The sequence below is a fragment of the Ciona intestinalis genome, chromosome 1 (genome assembly GCF_000224145.3).
Source record: "Ciona intestinalis chromosome 1, KH, whole genome shotgun sequence".
In the NCBI taxonomy this organism is placed as follows: domain Eukaryota; kingdom Metazoa; phylum Chordata; class Ascidiacea; order Phlebobranchia; family Cionidae; genus Ciona; species Ciona intestinalis.
Window position 1 is genome coordinate 4692067 of NC_020166.2, and position 22401 is coordinate 4714467.

Genomic DNA, 22401 nt, shown 5'->3' on the forward strand with positions numbered 1-22401 from the left:
ATGTATGGAAAATATATCTTCGAAATTCAGTCACAAGCACTTAAAGATATAGTGGCTTGTGAAAAATTTAGAATAACAATTCCGTACCAAATTAGCGGCATAAACATAAACCTTATTCGAAGTTGTTATCATTTTTCTGTTGTTACAGCTTCATATGCTGCATTTGTAGGCCTAAAACCCCCAATTTATTACTTGTAGTTACCCATTATTATGATAAAATAAAAAATGTATATAGAATGTAGATAACATCATCTTAAAAACTTTAACAGTAAGTCAAAAAAAAATTAAAATTTAATTTTCAAAGCGTATGGTATTATTTCGTATTACTCTTAATCTTTTTTTTTTGATTGGTAAGTTTAAATATTTCTTTAAAGTGTTGTCATTTAACGAATGTATGATAGTTATTCGTGGTATTACCCAAAAACCGCCATATATTTTTGTTTGGAAATATTGGGCAATATGTGCCTAAGGGTCCCGTCTTCCCCTAAACTATAACCTACTATGATACTAAATTGAAGCCGAGTAAACAACAGTATAAACACTTTTGGTAAATTATCTAAGAGCTGGTAATTAGTTTTTTTTACATAACCATATACCTATGAAAAAACTCAGCTTTCTTGTTTGTGCTTCATTCCTCTGATACATTATCTGCAAATTTATTTAATCGAAATATTGCAGTCATGTATATATAAAGTAAATACTTTTCCCAAATGAATCATTCATTTATTGTGTGTGCGCTCTTTTATTCTCACTCAACATAACGGAATAAACGGACGAGAGGTATAATTAATATCATACGTGTGCGTGGTTCAACGCTACCCTATAAATATTGTACACACTTTGCGAATTTGAGCACACACACACAGGTATAGAACACACACGTCACACCACAACTGTATTTCCGATTAAAACCACAATGCGGTATTGTTACGACATAATAGCGGGCTCTATAAGAAGACTACGCTCGCCCAAGATTGAGGTATAACGCGGCAACACTTTACTGAATAAACACAAACAAAAAGAAACGTAGAAGTTTGCCGAAATTTTTGGTCTCCATTTTGCAACAAAATCGCGACAATTAAAACGTGATTTTAGAGAATTTGGTTTAGTTGTGTTCGATTCGGTTGCAAAATGGAGATATGGTGGCGATTTGCTTACTGAGGTATATTGGGGTATATTGGATAAATTAACTTGGACAATGTTGATTGGTTATGCGCAAAAAAACGGAGAAAAGACGAAGAACAGCGCGATACTTTCCAAACATAAACCTGAGCTAATAGTGCACGGAAGTTGATGGTGCTCATGGGTGTCGTGCGTTAGCTGTAAATGAGAACACAATGCGCTTTATGATGCAATAACGAGGTATGACAACATACAATGGCTTGCTGAAAATACACAAACGGTTACTTCAGGAAAGTACGCGGGTAAAGGACGAAAACGAAGTGTTTGCTCGTACAATTGACGGTCGGGTGATACGAGGGTATATAACAGAGGTGCCGGACGCATTACAACTTGGCTTTGGTGAAATTGTTGTCGCAACAAAGTTAGATTGTGACGTAAAGTCAAAAGAGTAAAGGCGTTCACAGCGGCGTATTTAAGAACTGAGGTTTTACGGCTGAAGAAAATATTGAAAAAAAAACAAAAATTTACACACTTGGTTTTATTGGGGGTTTAAAGGTGATTGTTTAATATATCTGGCGTAAAATTTCTCTTATTAGTGCAATAGTGGGGTGTTTCGGACACTGCATTACAAAGCGTGGGAATTCACTCGCCGATAAATTCATCGGGTGTGTAAGGATAGAAAATTAGAAACTTCACAAAAAAGAGAACGTCGGTACGTGATTGTACGCGTCATTGAAACCGGTATATGTACATGCGATATATACAGGCAAAAATAGGCATGGTGAGCAGTGCATTTTCAACGAAAATTTAACAAAAAAACGTCGCTCACTGAAAATGGCACCTCATAATACGAGAGGTGCAGCGGTTGGTGAATTCAGTCATTTGCGGAAGGAAAACTTCGGGGAAATATTATTGATATTCATGGGCGGTTATTGCTATTCGGTCAACACTGGGACGCAGTAACCTGGTGGCGTCGTGAAGAAAGAAAGGGGCACAGTCAAAATTATAAGCTTCCTGAAGAAAACGGCGAATAAACAAGGGATCGTTTGGTGCGAGCAAATTACACTGGCGCATCATTAGTACGTGTGAGGGAAAAGGAATGGTCAAATGAAAAATCCCTGAAGTAGTTGACTTTTTGGTAGGAGTATTTACGCAGACGCCGTAGATGCAGAAGGAAATAGGCACAGTACCAAGGCGATTTATGACGTCATATATACGTCAAGAGGCGAGATGAAGTAATTCATATTTAAAAATTCTTTGGTCGACTTTAGTACAAAACTGAAGCAGAAAAAGGGGTTTTTGTTTTCTGTAAAAAGCGAGGCACGAGGTTCAAGGTAGTCTGCAAAGCAGCTTGATGCCAGGAAGACCGGATTTCTTGCTTGAGGTCACAGTAAGGCATTGAAAGATTGACATGCTGTGCTTTGGGTGCGATATGTTGTGTCGGTGAGTTGCTGCTTGCATAGCATGAGGCATGCTTGGGTTTATGAGGAATCAGCGGCACTGTCGCGACTGCTGCGGCCGTGACTTGAACGTGGAGAACTCGATGTTTGGTGGGCGCCGGGTGAGACAGTCGAGGCTGATGATGGTGGGCCGACTGATCCACTGCCGTGGAGACGAACAGACTGTTCGTGGTTGAGACGCGAAGGGTCAGATGTGAGATCAAGCATTGAGGCGGCGGCAGCCATTTTGTCGTCGTCACGAACAGTGCGTGGTGGTTGAGTTGGTGATGAGGTTGGAGAGGGAGGCGTGGATGTTCCGCCCGCATCATTTTGATGACGTCCAATTAACTGGCTCGATTGTAACTTTTGCAGTTTGCATGTGTGAAGAATAGCCTAGAATTGGAAACGTCAAGTTTAGAACAATATATAAATATTCGGGGAATATCACCCAGTGTTCCACATACAATATATGCGGATGAGCAGCAGTACAACCTAATACTTCTTGGTTGTGCGAGTTATACAACACAAACTTACCTTAAATAAAAGAGGAAGTTTAGTGACGTCAGTGTTGAGCATCTTCCCTGCCACGTATCTGATCTCTGGAAGACATAACATGAGATCCCGGAATCTCGATGCTCCGGATGCTGCAGCGTTGGATGAGGCATCTGATCTTCCCGCGTTCCTCTCCATAGCACGGAGTTCAGTGTACCGTTGACAAGCATACCAATATCTCTTGTTAATTTCTTCCACTCGTTCTACTTCTTGTAAACCTTTGATGTCTGTAACATAAATATAAGTTAAATACGAATACAATGCTGTTACGATCGTTTATATTTTTAATGTCTTATAACATATAGCTGCATGAAAGAGGACTTTAGAAAGACGGAGGAACGGAAAGCCAAGAACATTTATATAAAATTAACTTAGTTGAACCGATGTTTTAAATACACGACGTTAACGCTCATGATCATTTGCACGGACAGATGTGAGAATGACAACGCAGATTTGAAAATGGTTGGCTTTTGAGACAACGAACTAGTTTGCAGTGACGTACCATGTTCGTTGTACATGCATATCGTGATAGACTGGCGCCGATAATGAGATCTATTTTTAATCAGGCGAGGAAAGTTTACAAGTGCAAGCTGGGAAGCGACTGACTAGTCACCACACGCGAGGTTTGAAATAGTAACGACGTTGCGTTCGCGCCTTAAATTGGAGACGCCGCGTCTATGTTTTGGCGCGCATTGTGTTAGTTATCAAGCGAATACAATCTATAAACAATTTTGATTATTTAAAACCTTTATCAAGGCGGTTGAGTATGTTGTGACTATATGGGTGGATCTGATTTGAGATTTGACCCCATACCTAACATACCACGAATCCGTGCGTTGCGATGTTCATCGGGAGACTAACAATAAGATGCACAGTCGGGTAGCGATAACTGCGACATCTTACATTAACAATCAAATAACATTACCCAGAAACTGAAATATGCGTGGGATAATTTACTGAGTGATCTGACAACGTCGGAAACCGATGAATGGTTTCTACTTGGATAGAGTTCCACGAAAACAGCTGCCACGCTCATTTATTTAATAACAAATATGGTTCTTCGCCGTAGGATTGTGAAATACCTCGCATTTTACTCAAGCAACTCACATTTAACAAGCGAAAAGGCTTTAAGGAATTATAAAAATTGATATTACGCAATTACAATCGCTTAATCCTCATGTTTTACATTTTTTAGTTAACACAACAAAAAGTTTCTACATCTGCTTTGTGACCACGGGCCAGGGCATATATTAAATAAAAAAAAATCGTGTTTTTATTAAACCGCTTTTAACGTTGCATCTACACCTATCAGCTTGCCTGCAGCGGGCGGAAGGAATTGCTGTGATCGGTGAGATTGGACACCCAATGGTTGTCGTTTAGACAGAAAAAAAAGGACTTTTCTATTAAGAAAGGAAGTGCTGTGCATCGTTGTTGCAAAATAGTAGTTGCAAACATCATAGTGTAAGATATAAAGATAAACCATATGCTATGTATTGGGTCGGGTATGATAACCTATGTCGTATGCTTCATGTGAACCGAAATTACAGTTATATTCGTCTCTTACCTTGGTTTAAGAAATTGATGACTTTCATGATAACATATTCCTCTCTGTCTATTTTCAGATGCGAGAACTTTTGGTAGAGGTAGGTTACTCTTTCCAATATTTCCATCTCGTAATCAGTGAATCTAGAAAGCAAAAGCAGAGGTTTTCAAAGGTGTTTTGGGAGGTTGAGAACTGGTTTGCACCAGAATAAACTTGCTGGAACCGGTGCGACCAAATGAAAACGAAACCGAGCTCAACCTTGCAGAAAAACAGCAGGAAGTTATGAACATCCGGGTTCTTTGTGAATAACAAAGCCGCTAAGTGACGTCACGGGTGGGTGGATAAAACGGTATATAGTGGGTGGCGGTGTCGCGCGTGCGCATGCGAGCGAAATAAACCAATATATTGAGAGCGTCATAAATGCCAGTGCATACCAGTCAACATATTGGCAACAATGAAAACATGACAGGCAGCGATTTTATATTTTGTTCCTAAATGTCAAACATACCTGGACAGCTCATCGTTGTCGGGCAAATACTTGGACGTAATATCAGCTAGATCGCCAAACAACTGGTCTTCATGCACGCACAGTGCAGCAAGTAATATAATCTCGGCCCATGTCGTACTCAACAGAGTTGTGTGATCTAATGGTAAAATATGGCAGCTTAAGTTGGTTTACCACTGGGAAATTGTTTAAAACATGAACTAAAATCGACTGTAAGCCATTTATTTACATTTTTTAAAGAACACAATTGAAGTTTACCTTTAATGGAAATGGTTTCAAAAAAGGGCAACTTCTTGATCCAAACAATCTGACGATATAGCATTTCATCCGCTACCTTGCATAGAATACTGAAGAGTTGATCCTGTACGATGGATAAAGTCAATTTACATGTAAGCCTTTGATACAATAGGCAATCTATTACTTATTCAATAGTAAGATCACACAAAAATATCATAATTATATCATTCCCAACCTTGCTAATCGTGACGTCATTGAAACCATGATCCGGTCCAATAGAGACAAGAAACGATGCGTCTTCAGCCAACACCAGCTGTTCAACTAATGTCGTGCTTGTAAGTTCGGATGCTGATTCAGGAGATCGGTCACTGAAAGAAGGAAACGTTTAAAAACGTAAAATCGAGTTTCACCAAAGTGCGTTGGTTTGGAACATCGTTTTGTGACGTCACTACACTACCCTAACGAAGCAGACAAAAAATCAACGGTTCGGTTTTATTTGAATTTTGACGTTCCAAGAAAAATCCGTGACTTGTCCCAAGCATGCAGCTTTTAAGTCACGATATAATTACCATGACCATTATGTTAAATTATGACGTCATAATCGAGAATGTCATATGAGAGCAATTCAACATACGAAGCTCAAGTAGTAGAATGCGTAACTCTTTATACGACAATCCATAACAGTGGGATTGGATAAGATGAGGTTAGATCAGTTTAAAACTAATAACACGGTGGTGTATAGCTACTGATACAGGACGCACAATTTCCGCTCGATCTTTGACGACAAGCTACATATGTCATGGGCTCGACTTACACAGTGTTGTGGTGTACTTACTGTATCTGCTGACCCTGTTGCATCGAGTATCGGTTCACGTGGGGTAGTTGGTATGGTGGCAATCCTGGGTAGAAGCTGTTTTCTCTGAAAAACATGAAATATTAAATAATGTTCATATTCGAACAAAACTCTTACATGCTTACCTCACATGCACGCCTGGCATCGAAGGTACAAATCCGAGCTGTGAGTTTGCACCAGCCATTAAAGATCGAGCGTTCATTGGAATTGAGGATGAAGTTGATGAATTCCGCATACCGTTGTTTAGTGGCGGTGAACCCGTACTTGATGAGATCATGTTGGTCGGGTATTGAGGCCCAGATCCCGGCGAGAAGAGCGGCATGTAACTTGAGTGGCCCATTGAAGCATATGGGTTGTTCGCTTGCTCGAGGTTCATCTGTTGTTGTTGCTGCTGTTGCTCCTCTCGAGCAGCTTCCTCTTCAAAGTCTTTTCCGGACAGAATACGTTCGATTTCCTCATCTGATATCTGAATAAAGGAATCGGTGATGTACGAGCCGAACGTGCGGTAAACCCCAGCAGCCGCGCCATGACACGGCCGACACAGGGGATAATGAAGAAAAATGATGCAAAGCTACTGTTATATCGAAAACAATTAATTTCGACATATGGTAGATAGGTCGGGAAGTCGGAAGTCGTGGACCTGCCTTGGCAACGTGCTCCAAGAACAATACTGGACGTGAAGGGCGTCATATTTCGCCACTATATGCGGAAGTAAAGGAGCGAAAATTAAACAGTTACTGGTTCATGATAGAACGAAAAAGCAATGATCGCATCCACGGTGGAATTACCAGAGCTATGATAATGTATGGGAAGATTACGATTTTGGAATGAAGGTTCTTAAACTTTTTACAACATCGTCCACGTACCAAACTTATCAGAAGCGTGGCAGATATGAACTTTTTAAAGAAGTCATGCAGAGGCCATTTAAGCTGTTGTTGTTACCACGTATAGAGCAATGCACTCAACTTACTCGCAGTGCTTTGGAAGTGACGCATTTACTTCACGTCGGGTAAACTCATCGATAGGTTCACACCGATAACAACGACAACCGAGTATAAAACTTGTATCAAAATTACGAGGAAATGAAATTTACCTGAACTGGTCCAATGCTTTTATTCCTTCCACCGGGCATGCCATCTTCCCGGATCGCTGATAAACAAGTACCAAATTTAGACAAAATAGTTAGTGAAATAAGCAGATTAGAAAAATACAAAACACGTAAAGAATATCTTGATTGTAAATAATTACATATTTACTTTCATACGTTGTAAAAGAAACATGTCAAAATGTGTTACAATATTGTTGCTGTTTTTATAAAAAGATACTAACCTTTTCGGTTCATGCCCATTTGAAGGCATTTGAGTAGACGGCAGAACTGACAACGGTTCCGTTGTTTTCTTGACATGACACAGTTCTTGCTTCTTGTGCATCGGTACACTCGTTTGTTGCAGATGCTGCGTTTGAAGAAACCTTTACATCCCTCGCATGATATGATGCCGTAGTGAAGTCCAGTGGCTCGATCTCCGCAGATGAGACAACTCTTCACCTCTTTTCCATCATCTGCAGAAACAAAGTTCGGAAATAGGAAGAGAATACTAGAAAGTTTGAAAATAATAGATGTATTCAGCCTTGTTTAGTTTTTATTACTCAAACAAGGTTTGAAGGTAAGGACATTTGTGATAACGAAACGATTCAACTTGAATCACCCGGAATTCCGCCGCATTAATCACTGCTGTGAACAACAGAACAAGTGACGCATGGAAGCTCTGTGTCTGTTTATCGCGTCCCTATTTGGTTGGTTTGGAGTCAGCTACTGTAATTGCCATTTAGCCTATTACAGCCAAGTTAAAATGTGCAGCGGCAAGCACAAATTGTGTATTTGAGGATAATGAATGACATTTTAAATTGTAGGCCTGGGTTTTTCTAAAGATAAAAATATTATTCGGGTAGTTTTGACAACCCAAATCGAAACTTGCATAATCACGCAAGGTGTTTCAAACGATCTCATTCATTGTGCTGTGGTATACCAGTCACGTCATACAACGACGTGAACGGTTATTGCTAATCACGCACACTCGCAAATTATAAATCGATTAATAATAACTGCTAATGTGTTGGTGTACGTGAGATGGGTGGTTGTGGTGTGGAAAACCCGACACGTAATCACAAGCTTATTAAGGCGGGCTATTATTACCAACGTTCGTTTACGCATTTAGAAAATAAACACTGAGGTCACAAACACATTCATGACAGGTGGGGTATACGCGTGTACACATATCTTGTGACATGTGATCACTCGTTTATTTGTTACCTCCAGTGGCGTAATTACAACAGCATTCCCACTTATGGAGATGCAATTAACAGTAGTCGTATGTAAATGTTGCAAAAGTTAACGAGGAAGGAAATCAAGTGACTGAGAACTATGTGGGCAGCTGCTGGTTATTGGGTAGCTAAGGGGTGGCTGATGCAATTTTCGTGCAGTTTGGTTTAGATAGATGGAAGTTTTTCAACATGATAATAAAAATAGCGATTAACCCAGATATACCAATTGCTGCGAACATGACTGTATTGTTACTCGGCCAAATCCATTGTGAATGAACGCAAATCCACTGCGGGATGGTGAACGCTGATGACGCACAACGTTCTAAAACCATGAAACACGATTTCAATCACAAGTTAATTACGTAACACATGGATGGTGAAAGTTTCAACATCATTGGAAATCTTACGTCCAAGTTTTACCCAGTCATTCTCGGAATCATAGCTACGTCATCAGAAGTTATTTTTACATAGGGTGAAAGCGCCAACTCATCCTCTAGTCTAACCTACCGCTTCCTGGAAAACAACCTCGCGTGCATCGACCAATTGCGACCAAAGGAAGGGTCAGGACAAACGGTTTGGTCAAATGGAGGTCGAAACCAAAAAGATAACCCATATCACACGTCATCTGTGTCGATGAAAATTTACGCCGAAGCGCGGCTTTAAAAGGCTCCGCTGAATAGCGAAGTGGTTTACGGTGAAACACCGAGGAAGGCGATCAAACAACACACGCTTTACGTATGTATCAATTGATCAAAGCGCTTGCGTGAACACCGAAACAGCAGGTGCTGGCAAGGTGTAAACGTAAACAGTAAACATTGAATGCGGAGTGTCACCGTAAAGCATTCAGGCCATGACAAACGACCTTAGATAATCAACTTACCTTTTCGTTCCGATTCATTATTCGACTCGTTGCGAATTTTGGGCGATTGTGGCGAACTACCAGCGTGCGGCACGAAAGCATACGGGGAACCATAACCCCGGTATCCCATATTGCCCCTTATAAAAGGGTGCATGCCATAGTTTGATTGGTAGGAGCCGATATGTTCGCTGTTAGGCGAGTCATCTTGCTTCATCATGTTGTTGATAAAAGAGCGCTGAGGGGGGGACATTAATGACAGGCCGCTTATGCCTTCCATTCTATGCCGACTGAGGTCTAAACTCATCGTGATCCGAGGTAGATCAATTACACAGATTACTAAGTATGCTGTACAATGATGTTAACACAGCGTTATTGGCGAATCTGGAAGAGCAGTGATATTTCAAAGTTGGTTATTTATGAACAGTTGTAAAGACAACGCATTATACATATAAACTTGCGTGTGTACTGTATTTGTAGGCACGAAAGTTCACAAAAACAAGACTTGCATCAGCATTTGAACTACCCTGCAATAACACGCATCACATCTCTGTTGTAAAGCAACATAGCGTTACATCTAACACAATAAACTACATTTCTAAACTGCTGTTCTGGCCTGATTAACTCACTTCCTAATTTTAGCTGCGGCTGCACGCAAGCTCAAACGCGAATGGTTTGCTTTAAACAGAGGCTGGTGCTATTTAATGAATAAACCAGCTTGTGCATCACACAAGACGTGACTGCAGCTTCTAACACGTCGATCGGTCAGCAGGCAAAGAATAAGCAAAAACTTCGTGCGCGACCAGATGACAACTGCTTCCTGTGGTAAGGTCTGGCTATCAGCGACTACAAGGCAAATCCAAACGCGAAGCTTGCAGGTACATTATTCTGGAGCCCTGCCAGAAACCTAACGACCTTGGCACTGTATTAATGACCGAGGTAACTAAAAAATGCCGAACCAAAAACGCGGTTGTATAAGTGAATTAGGGTCGCAAAAGTCTTGGCTGGTTATTTAAAACTAAGACCCCTCCAACCTGCTTAGAACTAACGAAAAGGTGAAGCTTCGCTGGCACATATGCGCTGTCTTGACAAAGCGGCGCGTTTTAAACTGATGCAAGTCGCAATGACAATCGATGCATCTTTTGCACGGCGGAAGTGGGCAGCGCTCTTCTTTTCTCTTTCTTTATCCCGGGCACCTATTGCGTGGACGTACATGATACCGCTATGTTGATATTTGTTACTCATTATTTTATAGGCAACGACTGACAACGATAAGCTAATAGCCGTCCTACTCCTAAATGTGTTGGTATTCACATAACTAAAGTAAAACGAACTGTTTATTTCGCGAAGTGAACTGTCATCCCTAACCCGAAAGCCCTCATCTGTGTTAACGCGCAATATATGAGTTAAACTTAAACATTATTTAATATGGTATTGACAGAACTCAAAGCTGACTTTACGTTCCACTGACTGTTGCATATTGCCACGGAAAATGTTATACACAACCGCACAGAAGTTTTATTCGAACTAAATGAATCGATTTGCAAGCAAATGCTGGTCGGGAAGGTGCAATTCCTAACTATTCGTAAATTGATTTGTAACCTGGGGCGCAACAAACAGTTTTGGATGTGAGTTTGTTATTTCTTGGAAAGTTTTCTGTTTGGTCAATAAAAAGCGTAATTAATGGCCGGCCCTGACACGAACAAAAGAAAACTTGCAGCCAAACGAAAGACAGTGGTGTTTATGAAAATCATTAACGGGAACGGCGCGATTAGATAGTGGACTGAGAAACATTGAAAACACCGCATTTGATATCATTAATTACCATGCAATCATCCTTGTGTTATGGAGACTAAAATAGGTTCTTGCATAACATATTTTTGTAGTGCCTACATTAAAAACATAAACATACCATTTCCGCTGTTGATGGTACAAACTACAAATATATATTTTTTTCTACAAACACATCATAGGTAGATAGGAAATACGTATAATTTATAAAAAGGTTGGCTAAGCTAGTTGCTTGGCGCCTAAAAGCAAGATTTGTAGGAATAGCATTTACAACAAATCACAACTACAGCAAAAAAGTAACGACAAAAAATCACGAACAGTCACACAGCGAAAAACAAGAGCTCTTCGGTACATACATGCCATGCTGTGTATTATGACAGACACCTCGGAAAAACTTAACGCGGAGAATTAAAACGTGGCCTAACGGATGAGGAAGTAAAAGGTGGCCATAAGCTCTATCTGTGCACTAACTTCTGTGGAACTGAAACTGGATACAAGGCAAATAATCATAACCACTCGGGTTTTCTCGGGGGCGGAGGGCCATCTATCGATGACAGGAAAGCGATATGGGACACTGCATGACGGTGAATCATATATGGCGGTGTGGGGAGAGGCTTAAAGCTGCTGCAGCAATCCTCTGTATGCACAAGACGATAATCCGCTTGACTGTTAAATACAACGACAATGCCACATTAACACCAAAGCAAGGAGAACATAGTGCCTGGTTAACGTGTTAAAACTGCCTTTTTAAGAGTTAAAACAAATCTAAGCTTTGTACCTTTCTAGTCTTCGAAAATCATATATTATCCTCGTTTGGTGAAAACGTCTAGCCATTTCCGCCATATTGTATTTTCCATACAAATGTCATTCTCATAGAATATGCAGATTACGCTGCCAACGTTCTTAGTACGGGCTCTAGTTGACTGACATGGCGATCGCATTATTCGCGGCATGCGGTACGAATCCCAACAGATTTGCGCATGAACAAACAAACTCCCAATAAATTATTACAAACCAATAGACAGAGGAAGCGCCAATACATTGACAAGTGCATTGGCCTCATTATAGATCGACTGACCGAGATAAGAAAAACGAGCGTTGAATGTGAAATTAGAAATAACAGGCGAGCAGCAAAAGTGGGCCATTGCTGATTTACGAAATGCGAGAATCGTTCTTGGAACGAGATGGCATTTGAATATTGAAACAATATCTAGCGCATTCCAAACTTGAATGCCGCAGATTGCAGCGTGATGGCTGAGCAGTGGGTATTGCAAGTTCTCATACTTCGTTTGTGCAGGAAAGGGTTGAAAAGGGCTTTGTGAAATAAACATATGGTGGTAGTTCCCGTTATGTGGTTTGAACCCGATTGAACCAGCAAAACATCTTCGAAATTACGACAACATAAACACAAGCCGCATTATTGTGACATACGTCATGCCGATAAATGACAGGAACCTGTCGTTATGACGTCATATTACGCTCACCGTGAGTAAGACATGCGGGGTTGGCAGGTACGAATTGGTAAAAGATAATTTCTTCTTTCTTTTCTTGACAATCACGGTACAGGCGTAACGTGTTTATTTAAATTCTAAGCAGATGTATGGACTTGCTTAATAACCTTCGACACTGATGTGGCTGTGTATCGGTGGGGATTAGACCGGCGGGTTCGGTATTATTTGTATCTCAGTATCAGTCACATAGTTCGGCAAGCAGTAGCAGTGCACTTGCTAACTGAATGCGCCACGCTTTGGTTAATCACGAATATTTAGCAGCCGCGAGGTGGCGTAGAAAAGACGAACAATAATTGCGTTCACGCACGGGAAACAAACAGGGAATTTTATTATATATTATAAACCATAACAAGAAATTAATTACGTAATTATGACGGCTAACCGAAATAACGCGATCCCGCAGAATAAATCTTGATAATCGATGTTAATGCAACTACGAGAGTCGACTTGTCCAATGGCATTAATGTGTTTCACTCAGATAAGAAATGTTGCGTTCGTAAATGCTGGACAGTTCACAAATCGATAAATGGAGTTGTTGCTTTGAATAGGGTTAATGCCAAATTAGTGTCCCATAGGTTAAAACGCAACGCGTTCGATGTGGTGGAATAAACATATGCAGGATTAGCCTAATTTGGAACAGACTGCAGATTTTGTCAACGTGGTAGACAGCGACCCCCAATGACCGGCAGAATCCCTAGGCGTCGGTCGAGGCCGGTCGCTGTCTCGCCTAATCACGTCATGCAGTCACGCTACGCCACTGGTCGGCCATCGCTGGCGATTTTGACGTGATTGGGGAAACCGGTGGCGACGTGGAACAGTTTCGAGGGTGGCCATCGTGTTTGCTTTCCAGACGCCTTCGAACTCATCTGAACCGCTTGGACCGGCTGAACAGAGCAACTAATAGACACAATCAACAGCGCGTCACCAAATGAACAGTCGAACGCGAAACTGACAACGACACAATACGCTTGCGCAACCGCACGGAGAAACAAGGGCTCTGTGACGTCACCATCAAACAAGCCGCCGGTAATAAGGGATAATGACGCAACAAACACAAATTCGGATCCACGTGAAGCCACTTGAACGGATGCGCTGAAAGGGGGGCGAGGTAATAATCTATCATCCCCGCATGTCTCGAACCAATGAAAGACCGATGAGTCAAGTACGTATGACGTCATACCAAGGTCAGATAAAGGACATGTAGATTTTTATAAATTTAAACATATCGGGGTATCAAACAATACACACTGCGCGATAGCCATCATTTCGTAGACTGCAAAAACACGCAAACAACTTGCCCTCGAAACAAAATGTGGCACAAATGAAGAGGAAAAAAGAAGAAACGAGTTGGAGAAAAACAGAGCGAAAAATTCTATCCGTGTGAGTCACCGTAAACAAGTTAATATTTAGCTACTATACTTGGGTTATTTAACGGCAACGGCGAATTTGTGACTTCGACGTTTACCACATTGAAGAGCGCTCTGTACAAACGACACTGCGAGCAAACTTGAAAGCATCGTCCATCCAATATGACGTCACAATGGATTAGTGGTTGATGGTTGTGCAGGAACGAATGAGTAGCGGGGTTGGAATTCTAAACGCAATGACGTAGTAACGGTCCGGTGGGTTGCCGCGGATCGGTGCGATAGTGGAGTGCTTGACCAGAAGATCCGGTTACCTTTGCAATGCCGGCCTCCGTCACCACCCCGAGTATTAATATAATACAACAGGTGATCAATCTTAAGACACCGAGATGGCTGAAATAGTCATCATTTTACGCAAAGTGGCACGCTCTTATATAGGATCGTTGAACTGCACGTTTCTTGTTTCTTTGAAAGATCAGTAGCAGTGCAAGTGGGCCATGCATTACGTTGCACTGCCAGGTTAAATGCGCCGACTTTGTGATTAATGTAAAGTTAGTAACAACAGCAGGGTTGAGCATTCTTGAAGCAGTTTCGCACGCGTTGTTACGGAATCCTATTCATCATACAAGCGACTACCTGGCACAGGTGGTGAGGAAATCAATTCATAATAAACAGTTGATGGACGTAAATAAAATAGGAGTTGTTATTTCGAGCAATAATTAATTAAGTTCGTGAATGTGGTGCATGTAATACGTCTGTGAAATAAAAATAGAACGCGGACTATACGTTGTATTAGTTTTGTATTGTAATAAATTAGCAATTTGACTCCGCGTGTAAAATAGGCCACTAGCCGGATAATTATTAACAATTAATCATTAGCGGACAACAACGGTGACTAAAGTTTGCGGAAAATGGTCGATTATAAGTTGCGGTTGGAATTGTGCATGAAACCCCACGGTTAATAGTTACCCGCTGTTTGGGGTGTCTATTTACGGCTTCTATGAATGAATTAAACGATGGTGACGCTTACCTCCAAAACGTTTGTTCTCATCGTAGATAGACATAGGTACGCCGATGTTTGAATTTCCACCGCCAAAAACAAACATCTTGGTTGTATTTGACTTCTAGCAAATGGTCATTTTATACAACAGACGTCACGAATATTAAATCTCTTTGAATGAAATATGCGCACTTGGTTAGCGTATAACTAGAATTCGTATATTTTAAAGATCGTTTTTTTTAAGTCAGTTATTGAAGCTGAAATACTTAACTCTGTACTACACTGAAAATATATAAATATACTCTGTCGCAAAACAACAATTACACGACTGCAGAACTTCATTCACATCTACCACTGCCTGTATTAAAACTAAACTGTAGTTTAAAGAATTCATATAACAGAGGAAGTCTATATTTCCGTAATTCCCATCTGGATAAGGCAGGGCATAGAAGGAACCTCGCCTCGTTAACACTGAAAACAACTGACAAACAACGTCACGGCCGGGAACGAAAAACAAGCTATCGAAGGATTGCTCAATGACCGTTGAGCCCTGTTTTTCACCCGCTCTGCGCGTTTCGCCTTCTTTGTGACGTGTGACCGTTGGTCATTCTCGTTCAGCACACGTAACAAAGCTATGATAGAGGAAGAGAGAAGCGAGCAGTATTGACCTTGGCGTGTTTGAGCGACACGAAGGAGCGCTCGGGAGAAAAAAAGAGAGAAGAGCAGGTGGACGAGGCACGCGCGGGAGTCACAGGAGGGTTGGGAGGTCAGTATGATTACTCACACCCAGGAAAACAAGGTTAACCATGGAAACGAAGTTCCCCATATCGACCGCTGTAGGTGGACACTGTATGGAATTTTTACGCACCCTTCATCTATTTTTCATGAACGTCAAACTTGTTACTAATATATATGCCATGACACATACCACTAAAAATCTGTTGGCACAAAATTTGACCGGCCTTCACATCATACACTACTGATGTACCCGCACCGTATTTTAAAATATTCAACAACAAAACATATATTAAACATACATGATGTATAAATCTCCCTACAGGCAAGTAAGCAAGTTTAACCATGTAGTCGAGTACTAAAATACTATTTTCAAGGAGGAAAATCGTGTACATATGCTTTAATACAACATATGGTCCGGCCTGTGTCCCAACAACTGAGCTAGCTATGAAGACAAAGTATATTTGGAAGGCTGTGGAAGGCTGTGCAAGGCTGGCGGGAAAAGGTAGATCATATTACACACTCTTAGCTCGTTTTGTCAACTACAGGCCAGGGTGGTGGATTGTACCAAGAAAACCTGATACGAAAAGTGACGGCTTAAGACTTCGAGTTGTTCGGATCCACTGTTACAACGGTCCATTCGTTAAATTCCAATATAAAAACAAAGGCGAGAGGCTAAGGCCAAACAAATAAATTGGACAGTCGTTTGTTTGGACAATAGAGCACAAACAGTGTTGCCGGATCTCGACTTATAGTGGCAACACTGTCGAAAACGTGCTATTAAACACGAGCTGCTACGGAAAGGCTAGTTACACTTGATGTTATAACAAAACTTACATGTTTCGGACCGTCGCATACTCTATATAAGCGTTAAAACTGGACAGGTAACTGGACAGTGCGTCATACTCGGTAACACAGAAATTCCCTTCAACAACGTCATTCAATACCAGGGTTATAGTGTCATAAACCAATGGAATTTCCATTGTTTGATACAACACCCTTTGCTGTAGCGTGACTACAAAACAACAACCCCTACATATGTAAGTGAAGTGCTGGATAATACTTTGAAGCACATGGCATTGACGGAGTTTTTACTCATCCCTGTCTTTACTACGCCAGATATCGCTCCTAGCAAGCACTCTTAAGAGTTGTACTAACAGCAGTATTAGCTCTTGAAACCTTGTGTGGGAATAGTATCCCATTACTAACATAAATTCAATGGTCAATGAAACATTCAGTTATTATACCATGCAGCGACCCTTATCAAACACGTTCGCGTTTTATCGTATTAATCGTACCCTTCCTTTTTAACAACTGAACGAATAAATTGCGCAAGGAACCTGTATTATCGTTAAGTTCATTTTTCCCGTAAGAAATCCTTATGTACCAAAGTAAAACTGAGTGCATACGAATGTGAGTGGTTAAATTAGTTGGTTAAATTTCACATTTTTCTGAACAATGGGAAAACGAAATTGGGTCGCCTTCGAGTATTCGAGGCATGGGAAAGTCTGGAAAAGCGACATTGTGGTTTGCGATGCCGTGTCGCTGTGTATTGTTCTTTCCAAACGGCGTCTTGTGCTTTAATCTAGAAAGCGCGAATTCGAAGCCACAAAGAGGTTCGTGTCAGGTTGCAGAAGTTGAATTTGGAGCCATGAAAAGAGACAAGAATACACAGGTGTAAGATTTCAAGCGGACAAAGCAACCTCGCTTCGTTTCAAACCAATTAACCGTTGACGTTTAAATTCTCCGTCTTTGACTGCGTGGTTTTGATAGAAATGATGAATGGAGGGGATGTGTTGTGAGTTGGATTTCAAAAATGTTACGCGTTAATGGTGAAGGTGACTTGATTAGCTTTGTTAAACAGCGTTAGGTAAACGCGTTCATTATTTTTACTTGTAAATGACACCACACGTCTGTATTTCAACTTTAGGTGAAAGGGTATTTCGCAATCGTTTAAAAGTTCTTTTCTTTGTAGGTGCGAAATTCAGATGCGAACAAAACCTATTCCCAAAAGTTTTACCGTTATATTGAAACATTAACATCGCCTCGACATTTGACAAAGTGACTCTTCGTTACCCTGTTTGACCACTGACCTAGATTCTGGTTAGGCGATTTGCCTAAACGTGATTAAAACAAGCAAATTGACGCTTAAGGGTCGACGTGATTCGATTTGACTTTTCGCTTTTCGCGGCGGGAATAAAATCCCAGAAGTCGATTTCTACGATAGCATGGACCCGCACGACCCCGGGCGTGCTGCCCGGATTACCAGTAGAGGCGTGCGACCTCGGTAGGTGGTAACCACGTGCATTCGCCCGACTTTGGTACCAAATTCAAAGAAAGCAATACAATTACCGGCGGGGAAGTTATTGTGAAAGAACAAACATGGCTTGGGCGAATTCATCAACTCCTTCACTGTGCTTTACTATATACACTTACACACGTAAACTGCCGTTGCCATAGGAGTAATTGGTATACACCAGGCGTCTTCAACACGGTTACAAACACATAAAAATTACATTATGCACTCCAAAAGTTTTCCTATTAGTGCATCAAACAAAACACGTTCAACCAAGCGGTTTAAGTACGTAGGGTGGGTTTGATAAAAAAATGTCGCAAAATTTTCGAAGTAGCAAACGGAGATGCCTTGTATCTAAAATAAAGTATATATATCTTACAGTTGCCTCTCTCCCCACCAAAAAAATCACTTTTACTTAAAAGTAAAAGCAAAATATTACCCAGACCCAGGGGCAGTGACGGATCTCAGGTAAATGGTGTTTCTAGTGCGACAGCACTTAAGTAGACATCGCACTGAGCACTCGGAGACGTCTCGGCTGTTTACAACTTCTGCAATATCATCGGAAAGAACGGAAAAGGAAACTTTAGGCAACTGTTGGGTTTGCATGGTAAAAGGTGAAGGGTTGAGTGGTGCATTGGTCAAGCGAAACGGACAATGACGACTTGTGACCCTGAGGCAAGCATTTATTTCGCTCACCCTGTATTTAACAAGTAGCTGTAATGTTACTTAATTTTGATCAATTAACAACTAAAATAACAAAGTCGCTTCATTTCAGATGATTTTTTTTAAACATTTTCCATTAAAAAAGGGATGGTTTATTACGAAGGTGTACGGCAGTAAAAAACTCCCGAGACTAAAACACGATTTTTCTATTTGGGCCAACTGTAAAGTGGGACTGGGTAAAGAGAATGGAGAGCACGTTTAAGTAAACCAGAAAAAGATGAATTTTGTTCTTTCAAGCACAACATGACCTAGATTGGCTACTTATCTCAACACCCGGGTAAACTGAACGAACGGTTCGTGCGGGTTCACATGACCACTGAGGGCGGCTGGTCGGCTAAGTACTCGCCACGGTGGATTGTCCAGGGACACAAAGAAGAGGCGGACACCACGTTTACGTGTGCTGCGATCCGAAGCGCGAAACTGGATAATGACGTCATATTCGTAGCGTTGTCATACTTTCGCCGTTGCGCAGTTTTGGTGTATTTTAGTAATTCGAATATTCTTTGTTAGAACTACTGTCAATATTAAACTAGTAAATCTAAAACAGTAAGATTTTCGCGCAGAGACAAAAAATGGAAACATAAACTAATGTTAAAATTGAAAACACAACTGATGTATGTCAGGCGTCCAACACCGAGTACCTTGTGCATGCCTGACCTACTTTACTCGCACAAGCAGCCGGTGTTCGGGGAGTTGGTGTATTTGGCTTGTGGTAAACTCAGGCCAACTAAAACTTATTTGAAATTGTATTACACAACGCGTTGTAGTAACCGTCACGTTGTATTAACGTCACTGTCCTTTTGTTTTCATTTTGTACACTACAGATTAATACTAACGCAACATCGAATTCTAATTCCTAATTCCCAATCGTAAGTATGTGTAATTTGTATGTTTTAATACGTCACGATTACATACTAATAGCACTGCAATGATAACAATGCACGTAAATCTTCATTAACAAACGAAACATTTCTAGCGCCAAGGGTTGCAACAGTTGGAACAAACATGTCGTTGACTTAATCGTGTTTGAACATGACAAGCATTGCTGAAGCGGATAGAGTGTTTGAAGTGGTTTGTTTTTAATGTGTGAATCAGGGTAATGAGCTATCAGAACAGACAAACATAAGTCATTAATAACTGTTGGGAGCTGAACATGAGCAACAGACCAGATTTTCAAGTGGTTTAACAAAACACATGGATATCAAACTGCATTATCAAAGTATACAAAAGCAATCCAATGATCACTCAAATATTTAGTCTGGGAACCACAAATAAACAAGAAAACGTAACAACCAAAACATAAAACTCCCATATTAATGGCTGACATACAAAGCATCACACAATGAATATTTAAATGTAAATGTCATTACCTTTACCACAACCCACAGTGTAAAGTCTTTACCGCTTCATTGTTTAAATAAAACCTTTTACATCCATTGAAGCAACATACAACTTGTATGATAGAAGTTAAAATAAACTTATATTAATCCAGGGCAAAGAATGAAAGAAAAATAATAAATATGTATATATATATATTTATGCTGCAATGGGCTGTATATTTAATATTTTATGAAATATACATTTTAATTTATAAAGCAAATTTTAGTTCACCTGTGGTTTTAAAATTAAAATTGGCTTATTGTACAACTATCTTTAATAATTTAAACAGATGTATAGCTGTTTTATTTACATTATCACCTAAATAAATAAAACACACACATTTTGGTTACATCATACTTTCCTACCCTAAACCACTACTGCTACTGTTAACCCAAATGCAACTACTGCAAAACAGAATAGATTTTCTGAGAAATTATTCTGCATAAACATAACTTTCTCTTTTAAAATATTTATTCTTACCAGTATAAGCATTATTGTTAAGTTCACTGTTGACCTGTGGTGAATTGTGGTCCATATTGTTCATCCCCCCTCTTCCCATGTTGCTTGGATGAGGTTGCTGGGATGGCCATCCTGTATATCCTGGAACATAAAAACACATTCGAATTACACATACATTATTAAGGGTATAATATCAAGTATTTTAAAAATTAATTAATTAATTTTTGCAATAATACAAAAATGCAATCAAAATGTTACTTTGGACTGCTATTGACCTTGATATATTTTATTTAATTATATTAGACATTCATATAACTTAAAACCAACTTTTGTATGTATGCAACCTGTCAAAGTTGCTTTATCAAAATCAGTTGCACATAAATAACATATTAACATATTCCTGATAAATAATTATTTTGATGATAACAAAGAAGTTTCCACTATGTTTTAAATTTTTTTTGAACACAAGTTCATGATTAATTTAAAATAAAAATAAGATTGTGATATATACCATCCATCATAAGGTTAATAGTGATACTGGAGCTGACAAACTTGACTGTAATGCAAGTGTCAAACTATGGTTGGTATTCTCAGCTACCGGTCACGGCATCTATTTGTTGCCGCGTCTTTTTAGTTGGCCAACTAAAGTTTATTTGTTGGTTTTTCCTTTTTAGTCCACTGACTAAGTTTCTGTGTATTACTTATTACGGAAGTTAGTCGATCAAAAAATCTAACTAAAATTTTAGTAGGGAGGACTAAAAAGGCAATATCGTATTTGGCTTAGTCAATAGATAAGAATACCATCCTAAAATTTAGTTAGCGGACTACAAAAATATGTTAACCGTCAACCAATGGTAACCTTGACAGATTAACTTTAGTCAGGAATGAGAATACCGCCCTGTTCTGAAAATTAGCTTCCATAGGGATTATCAGCCAAAACAAAGTATTAAGTTACTTCTAAAAATCTGTGCCAAGGTCATTGGTAATCAAACATGAGCATATTAATTCCATAATAAAAATTCACAAAAAAAGTGATGAGAAAAACAAGATACAACATTTTATATGCTAGCCTCACACATTTAGATGCCCAATGTCACCTAACTTATGTTGAAATTCAACTTTCTTACTTGACAAGTCGACTCCATTCATGTCAGGATAATTGTAGCCGGAGTTGAATATGGCAATGTCCATCTCATGTGCAATGAAAATTTCAAATGTTCTGAATGCTTTGTTGAGGTAACTTCATTTAATGCAGAGGTAGATGTTGAGGAATGTATGAATATTTAGGTTTACATTTAAGCCAGCGTTGAGCCTATTACTTTTGTTTTCTGTAACTAGAAAGAGGCAAGAAATTTAAATGAATATTAAAAACAATAACAAATTTCCAGTCTTTGTTACACGTCTTGCGTTAACAAACGACTTCCAAATTCTGCAATCTCTTCTATCGTAATGGTAACGGGCAGCACCCACTGTGCAGTCAGTGCACAACTGCACAGCGCACTACTAATAGTTCACTCACTCAACCAAATCAGTAAATAAACGGTGCAGTGTTGCCAGAACTGCTTCGCAAAAACACGGGAATCGAATTTCCAATCTTCTTGCTATGAAATGGCAGCAAATATGTATTGTTTTAGGTAAAGAATATATATTAGAATATATTAAATTTTAATAATAAAAATTTATGATTGTATCCAAAACGGTTTTTAAAGTAAC

At 39.9% G+C, this 22401-nt stretch overlaps 1 protein-coding gene across 3 annotated transcripts; it reads right to left on the reverse strand.

Annotated features, from left to right (window-relative positions):
• Positions 1-722: 722 nt before the first annotated feature.
• On the reverse strand, positions 723-22024 carry gcnf (nuclear receptor). 3 transcript variants are annotated; one of them, XM_018816114.2, is made up of 12 exons: positions 21816-22024; positions 20710-20829; positions 7581-7811; positions 7345-7400; positions 6377-6717; positions 6234-6317; positions 5634-5766; positions 5420-5522; positions 5165-5300; positions 4678-4799; positions 3096-3340; positions 723-2954 (listed from the first exon to the last, which is right to left on the reverse strand). In XM_018816114.2, the coding sequence occupies exons 1-12, from the start codon at positions 21877-21879 to the stop codon at positions 2604-2606; spliced, it is 1986 nt and encodes a 661-aa protein (XP_018671659.1). In that variant the 5' UTR covers positions 21880-22024; the 3' UTR covers positions 723-2603.
• Between the last annotated feature and the right edge of the window lie 377 nt (positions 22025-22401).

Bases quoted from the DNA above. Each gene is read 5' to 3' on its own strand.
- gcnf (XM_018816114.2), bottom strand. From the start codon at position 21,879: ATGGACATTGCCATATTCAACTCCGGCTACAATTATCCTGACATGAAT. The intron at 7,812-20,709 runs GTAAGAATAAAT...TTGTTTCTGCAG, and splicing joins TAACAATAATGCTTATACTG to ATGATGGAAAAGAGGTGAAG. The intron at 3,341-4,677 runs GTAAGAGACGAA...TTTATGTTACAG, and splicing joins CATCAATTTCTTAAACCAAG to ACATCAAAGGTTTACAAGAA.